The sequence below is a fragment of the Dioscorea cayenensis genome, unplaced genomic scaffold, assembly GCF_009730915.1.
Source record: "Dioscorea cayenensis subsp. rotundata cultivar TDr96_F1 unplaced genomic scaffold, TDr96_F1_v2_PseudoChromosome.rev07_lg8_w22 25.fasta BLBR01001848.1, whole genome shotgun sequence".
Classification (NCBI taxonomy): Eukaryota; Viridiplantae; Streptophyta; class Magnoliopsida; order Dioscoreales; family Dioscoreaceae; genus Dioscorea; species Dioscorea cayenensis.
The window spans coordinates 29,994-37,864 of NW_024088239.1; the positions used below are offsets into that span (position 1 = coordinate 29,994).

The 7,871-nt window shown below is 35.7% G+C and overlaps 1 protein-coding gene and 1 pseudogene across 1 annotated transcript; one reads left to right on the plus strand and one right to left on the minus strand.

The window, feature by feature from the left end:
• Positions 1–847: 847 nt before the first annotated feature.
• On the plus strand, positions 848–4,445 carry LOC120257083 (DNA-directed RNA polymerases II, IV and V subunit 11-like). Its single transcript, XM_039264705.1, has 5 exons — positions 848–1,086; positions 1,192–1,281; positions 1,359–1,437; positions 1,538–1,633; positions 4,294–4,445. The coding sequence occupies exons 1-5, from the start codon at positions 1,034–1,036 to the stop codon at positions 4,333–4,335; spliced, it is 360 nt and encodes a 119-aa protein (XP_039120639.1). The 5' UTR covers positions 848–1,033; the 3' UTR covers positions 4,336–4,445.
• A 215-nt stretch (positions 4,446–4,660) lies between these two features.
• LOC120257087 lies at positions 4,661–6,381 on the minus strand (annotated as a pseudogene).
• Between the last annotated feature and the right edge of the window lie 1,490 nt (positions 6,382–7,871).

Consider the following 7,871-nt stretch of genomic DNA (forward strand, 5'->3'; position numbering starts at 1 on the left):
AAAAGTCAAGACGCAAGTTGAGAAAAAGCAAGTAAACGGCTCCAATAAATTCGTCTCTCGGGGTTACCCTACGGAAAACCACCCCACTTCCTCTCAAATCGCCGAGATGGCTGCAGCCACGACTCCCCATGCAATGGCATTTTCGTCCATAAAATTTGAAACTCACTCCGTTCACATTCGTTACAGGGTTTGAAAAACATAGAGTTTAAAAGGAGGGGGTTTTTAGGGATTGCAAAACTAACGGGGTGTTTTTGACAATTTTACAAACTTAAAAGGTGTTTTTGGCAATTTCTAAATGTGATTAACATTTTTATTTCTTTTAACATTAATTGTCTGCTGTTCATGTAAATCTTGAGGTCACATGCAAACTTTGACAGACCTCAAATTTAATTTAATTTATATTGATGTTTAGAACCTTATAAATCATGGTTATTTTTTGTTTTGCATAACCAACGATTTTCCTTTATTTAATATAAAAACATTATAAAAATTAGATATTATCTTCTATTTTTAAAGAACTCTAATGAATGGTAAATTTTTCATGATTAACAATCAATAGTGTTTATTCCCCTCCATGCCCCCCAATTTTGGGGGTAATCAAATGCCTTTACTATGCACTATAGAATTACCTACAGTATTCATTACTAAGTTAATAGTAAAATACCCAAACATGGGCATATATCCCTATTAGCAATCAATCCCATGCCAATAGTGCCCAATCCCTTCATCCAAACACAACCTTAGAGTTAAGCAAGAATATTAGGGGGTTTCAAATTATAAAGAAAATTTCTAGGGACCTTTTCGTAATTTCATCTTAATAAACGTGCTTTATTGGAAAATTTTCAGCCCTAAAGTCACTCCCTTCTTCAGTTCTCAGCCCCGATCGCCATTGCCGTCAATCCTCTGCCATTCGCCGGCCGGCCACCGGCCACCTCCCGCCTCCGATCATCTCCATCCTTTCTCCATCCACTCCTTCCTCCCTCATTCCCATTCCTTTGCTTGGAAGTGAAGCAGGGCATCGAGAACCGCAGCCATGAATGCCCCCGATCGCTACGAGCACTTCGTCGTCCCCGAGGGCACCAAGAAGTAAGTACTCTTCTTCTTCTCCCTTCCGACCTTTCCAATCCTCTCAGTTCTTCGTATTTGCTGTTAAATTATAGGCATTGAACGAAATCAATGATCTTGCAACAGGGTTTCCTATGAGAGAGACACGAAGATCGTCAATGCCGGCTCTTTCACCGTTGAACGCGAGGACCACACCATTGGCAACATCCTTCGCATGTACTTTTTATTTTCTCTTTCTCTTTCCCCAGTGATGAAAATTTCCTCAATTTTTTTTTTGTTGGATTTTCGTGCAGGCAGTTGCACAGGGATCCGAATGTGCTCTTCGCCGGGTACAAGCTGCCGCATCCTCTTCAGTACAAGATCCTAGTCCGGGTTTGTTGCTCCTTTTCCCTCAGATTCTTTTGGGGATATGGTTTTTGGGATGTTAGGGTTTTGAGAGTTCTTGCTTATCTTTTTGCTTGGGTTTTTGCAGATTCACACTACAAACCAGTCATCCCCGAGCCAGGCGTATAACCAGGCGATCAGTGATCTTGATAAGGAGCTTGAGCACTTGAAGAAAGTATTTGAGGTAAAGATTTCTGATCTTATTCTTTTCCTTACCATGTTCGGTGGTTATAGTTAGGATTGAGTCTACTTTTGTTGAAGGTCATGACTTGTGTTCTGGTTCTAGGTCTTGTGGTTATACAATCAAAACCTTTTGATTATGAGCTACTTAATTTATGCAACACTGTAGAAATATATTTCAGTTATGTTTCTGATGAGGATGGAATGCTGAAGACCATGAACTTCTGGTACTTCAGCAAATTCAGGGAATTGGGGCAGATGCCTAAATGACTAGCATTGGTTATTCATGATGTTAGTTTAGGAAATGTTATCTTTTTGCACTGATAAGATAGATTGCTTGCAGATTGTTCTCTGGTTTCTTTGTTGAATATTGAAGTCTAGTAATTTTAAGTTTTTTTGTTTTTTAATTTCTTTTGCATTTGAAAGTTGGACCATTTGTAACTTAGGGATTTTTTTCCTATCATATAAAGTTGCTTGTTGGGAAGATGTCATGAGAAATTCTTGTAAATGATAGTGTCAAATTGGATTTTTTTCTTTTTTAATTGTTTAAGGGCACCCACAAACTTTGAATTGTTGGGGTTTAAGTAAAATAGGTTTAAAGGTTATTTAAATAATGTGTGATTAGTTATGATAGATTTTCAGTATGTTATGCTATAAAAATTTATGCTAAGATAGTTTGCTCTATAGTAAAAAGTTTAGGTTTAACGTGCTATTAGATGGAAATTTGTTGAGGATTAGACATGGTAGAAAAAAACTGTGGTGGCGATTTTTTTAGGAGTCTTGATTTTTTTAGGGGTGTTGATTACTGTTTTTAGTATTCCACAATTTTTTTCATACCTACATCTCCAGCCCCAATCTTGAGTATTGTGGTGAAAGGTGTTTGTGATAGTAAGACAGAGAGAGAACAAAGGACTATTAATTTCAGTTTCATTGAATGGCAAGGATTTTTTACACCCTTCGTACTTCGTCACTTAAATTGTTCCTTAAACTATTTTTTAAGCTGCAATTATACTTAAATAGCTTAAAATTATTAGTGGTAGTTTCTTTATTTAAATTTTCAATTTACTCCTGAATTCCCATTTGCGATTAGTGCTCTTATCTTGGACTTTCCTTGACTGTAACTCTGTGAAAACCCAACTATTGTGGCTACTCTCTTTAAATGATCAGATCCCATAGCCCTTACTTGGAAAATCTTTACATCAGAGTGAAAAAAAAGAATGAAAAAATGACGAGAAACTGTAAAGATGCGAGGATCATCGATTTCTTTTTTTATTCTGTATACAGTTGAATGCTATGTGTGCATTAAGTTGTTGGATCTTCTACTGCCAGTTATCCTCTTCTTGTGATTCTATCTTAATGTAGACTGTATACATATTCAAACTTCAATACCTGATTATGCAAAATAAGGCCCTCTTCTAATTTGGAAAGCTGACAATGGAAGCATCAAATTTGCGATTTCATTGCCTAAAGGGCTACCAGATATAATGCTTGGAGAGTGGCAAGATATGTCATCAGCTGAGCTCAGCAATTATTGTTTGGATCTTAAGATAACAATTTCAACAAAATAAGGATTCTTGAAATTATAAGCTGTGGATTTCTAACAGAATGTTCTATTGCATGATTTGTATCAATTTTTCTTTAACTAAATCTTACTTGATGCCTTGACCATCCAGTTGAATCATTGAAATCTTGTTAGAAGCTAGAAAGAGCTTGTGAAAGATAATGAATGGATGAGAAAATTTGAATGAAAACACTTCTTCAAATTTGCACCAACAGTGTGTGGCACAGTTGATCCTACATCCAAAGCCAGATCATGATATGATGGCTGCACTTTCTAGATATTTAAATGACAATTCATGTATCAGTAAAATTATGAGTCATAATGAGGATGTTTGGTTTTTGAATACATTGATCATGGTGATTTGCTCATATGCGGCTTCGTATATTGAAGCTTTAAGAGTCTCATGGTTAACTAATTGGCATAACATTTTCCTTAATTAATTTAGTCTCTGAATAGAATATGTTTGGCCCACCAATGCTTATTGAGTCTTGTTGATGTTTAGGTAACAGCTCTTGCATGACAAGGTTAAGAATCAAAGCAAGAATGCTTGATTTTAGTAGGTGTCAAACACTGAAAGGGCGAAACATGTAACTTTTTCATAATTTTAACACAGGCTAAAACTTGTTATTGAATGAGAAGACCGTTTTTCATCTTGTGGAGGAAGTATGTTTGCATATTGAAATAAAGGATTCTGACTTCATGGTAGCATAGTGAACTGATGTGTGAGTGGGTTTAAGTTGCTTCAGAAACCAGTTTTGTGAGTATTAATGGGTTCAGCTGATTGAGAGCATTGTTGTGTGTGTGTGTGTGTGTGGGTGGGTGGGTGGGTGGGTGGGTGTGTGCATGGGCATGTGCTCTCTGATTCAAGTTTTGGAGTTTTGCTAGGCAATTGACTTGTATGTTGGCCGTGACCTAATGTGAGCAACCTGTTTGAATGTAGTGATTTTTACCACTGGTTTTATCTTCCTAGGTTGATTTATCTTTGTGACCCAACTTGTACTTGAACAAAGTCTATCATAGAAAAATCTTTTCTTGCAATTAATTGGTTGTTGTATTTTTTAAAGCTGTTCAATTTGTCTAACTGAATTTCCAATGTTTTGCAGGAAGAGAAGAGCAGATACGAAGTCAAACCGAGAGATTACTAACCAGACGCTACTTGTGCAGTCCCTTGTTGTCATGTCTAAAACTGGTTCTGTGCATTTTACTTCATAAGATTAGCCATACAATCAACGACTTTTTTATTTGGGATAATATGAAGTTTTTTTGTGCACTCTAATTTGATGTGAAGCTTTGTTTTACTCATGTCTTGTATAATCCTTCTGACTAGCTTTAATCTGTGCCCCTAGATTTTTTTCTGCACTTAAATATATTTTTTTGACACACTAAAGGAGCATATTAGTCAGTTTTTGCATTCTTTGGTCACAAGATTTGTTTTGTTACTATTTTTGAAGCAAAACAGTGAATGCCGCATTACCAAAACATGTCACAACTCTAGCAATACATACAAAATACAGATGGCAGTGAAATCATCTCAAGTTGCCGATCTCCTGCAACGGCCGTGGCCGCCTACCAAACTCTCTCTTTTCCGCCTTGTTTTTCTTTCTCTTTTCTTCCTTGTTTTCGTTCATGTTCTTAAAACGATGAGTCGAACCCGGCTTCTGATTCTCTCCAGAGTTCCTTGAACTCTTATTAGTCTCTTCTCTCTCTTTCTTCAGCTCAATCAGTTTACTCTCCGACGCCCGAGCTCTCCATTGCCACTCAAGCATCTACAATCAAAACAAAATCATCAGCAATAACAAACTTCAAACACTCTTGCGCGCACACACTAAATAACTAAAACAACTCACTTTCGCATGAACCAGTCGAAGATTAAGCTCAGCGGATGACGCACGTCTCCGCCAGAGATCTCTCGACACCTGCAACTCCTCCATCTCCACCCCTCACCTTCTCGACCATCACCTGCATTTCATTCCAGTGATCGGTCTCCGCTCTCACTTGCTCCAACACTCTCCTCATAACCTCCTTACAATAACTACACCCACCCTTCACCTGCATTCAAGTTCAAAAAACCCACATTGGACCCCAACCCTCAATCAAAGCCCAACCATTCTATTCAATGCACCACACCTCTCAATATAAACTCCACTCTGTCCACTGTCCCACTCTCTGGACCACATTTGCAATACCAACCCAAACCAAACTAAAAACTAAAAACACCACTTTCCAAACAAACAAACAAACCAACCATAAAAGCTCAAGTCAGCGACATCCCTCTGCTCTCTCTCTCTCTCTCTCTCTCTCTCTCTGACCAAATCCCACTTCTATTATTATTATTAATATTATTTATTACTATGTAATATATATATATATATATTTAAAAACAAAAAAAGTAAACTAAAGAGTAAGTTTTGAATCTTGCCTTACTGTTCCAATCCCCCTCCAACAGCATCTGGCTGTACTCCTCCACTACCTCCATTCTTCTCCTCAGCATCTCCACCTTCAAACTCCATCAATAAATAAATCAATAATTATTTAAAATAAATAATAATAATTAATAATTAATAATAATAATAATACATGTTGATGATGATGATGATGATGAGGATAGGTTCGTTTATCCATCATATCCATCTCTTTGCCATCAATCTTCTCCCTCCCCTGCAACATTCATTGATTCAATCTCAGTTATTAGAACCCAGAAAAAGGAAATTTTTAGGGTTTTGAGTAAATAGATATATAAATAGATATAAAAGCTAAGCACCTACGAGATTCTCCATGGCGGATTTCAAGAAGACCTCCATGCTCTCTCGATTCCTCTCCATCTTCTTCACTGCTAGCTCCCTCTCTACCCTTAAGAACTCGCACTCAGCTTTGAGGATCTCAGCTTGATCTTCCATCCTACGTTGGCGCCGCTGTCTTCTCTCCGATCGGCGTCGATCAGCGCTCCGAGATCTGAAGCGCGGCGGTGATGCCGAGCTTGAGGCTTTGATCGGGTGGCCCGGCGTGGGAGGTTGAGGATCCTCGGCGGCGGCGGCGGTGCTTGTGGCGGCTTGGATTTTCTCGTGGCCATGAGTGCGAGCTTTTCGTTTTCGTTTTTTTTGTTTTGTAATGAGATGCGAGAGTGGAAAACGGAAAACAGAAAACACAAAATGGAAAATGGAAAATGGAAACGCAAGAAGCAACCGGGAGAGTACCTGCGGGGAGTGGGCGTGGCTCTCGTTTTCTCGGAAAAGAGATGTCCTTTTATATATGAAATTACTATAATGCCCTTGTGATGGTACCCCTTGGTATCTTTGTCCAATGATTTGATGTGTTATTTTAGTGATGTGAGTGGAGTGTCTTCTTCAGTTTTTGATTGTTATTTTTTTATTTATTTAAATTTAATGGTTGATTGTTTTTTTAAATTGATTTTTATTACTATTTGAAATGGTTGCAATTTTGGGTTGATGTGTTTATTGGGATTTTTTAGGGGTGAAATTGGAAATTAGTTCATGGAGTAAACGAAAATGTTTCACTTTTTGTTTGAAATACCCCACAAGTCAACTTTTAACATTTTTAATTAAATTAAATATTATAATATATTTTTTTATATATTATTTAACGATTAAAATAATTTTTTTAAGATTCAAATCAGGATATAATTTTTTTCCGTTTGAGAACTATCATAAAGAAATTACGATAGTGCACCAGCTTAAAAATAGTTTTAATAATTTAGAAATTTACTATAGGATGGAGTTTTATGCTATTAATAATGACTTGTCATATGCACCCAAGATCAGATACCACAATCACATAATGATAAATCTTTTCTTGTAATATTAAGAGATGATATAGGGATCTAGTGAATAATGAATTAATAGTATTAATAATAAACAGTGTCAAAATATAGAGAATTCGATTCCGCACCACTCACCCATCATTCAAATGACTTATCACTAGACAATTTAGGGGTTGTTATACCATTTTTTGGAAAAAAAAAAAATATGCTTAAAAAATCACTTTTAATTATTAGAAGTTTGTTTAGGAGGCTGGAAGTGTTTGGAAGTAAATGTAAATTTTTTTACCTTTAATCACTTCCAAGTAATTTTTTTTACCTTTAATTTAATTAATACAAATTAGAAATAATTTAAGTAAAAATTTATTTATATAATTACTATGCATTTATTTAAATAGTTATATATTTAAAAAAATTGGCAGATAACTTTGGCATGTTTGGTTTGAGCTTAGGGATACGGGTTCCTCGTATTTTCAAACACTTGATGTTAACTTAATTTTTAAAGTTTATTTAAGTTAAATTTCATTAAATAAAATCGATTTCAATTTTGAAGCAACAAAAAACAGTGATTTCATTTCTGCACTTATGTCCATTGTTAATTATATATAATCAAAGTGATAGAATTAAAAAACAAAAATCAAAAAGGATTTAATGTCAATCACAGTTTGGTTTATTACCATCAGATTCTTTATATAAGGTATTTTTCTTGCTGAAGAGACAAGCTCCAATATGAAGTCATGCATGTGAAAAACACAAGTATTTTAGAGTTCAACTCCTCACATGTGTCAAAATTTAATGGGTAACTTGTCTATTTTTGTTAAGAGAAAAAAAAAATTTTAATTGAATTTAGTATTTTAAGGTATTTATTTTTAAGAAGAGAACTAGTTTTAAATTTAAAAAATCTTT

Coding starts and splice junctions, on each gene's coding strand:
- LOC120257083 (XM_039264705.1), top strand. CDS start 1,034: ATGAATGCCCCCGATCGCTACGAGCACTTCGTCGTCCCCGAGGGCACC. Junction 1,087..1,191: donor GTCCCCGAGGGCACCAAGAA/GTAAGTACTCTT, acceptor ATCTTGCAACAG/GGTTTCCTATGAGAGAGACA. Junction 1,438..1,537: donor AGTACAAGATCCTAGTCCGG/GTTTGTTGCTCC, acceptor GGGTTTTTGCAG/ATTCACACTACAAACCAGTC.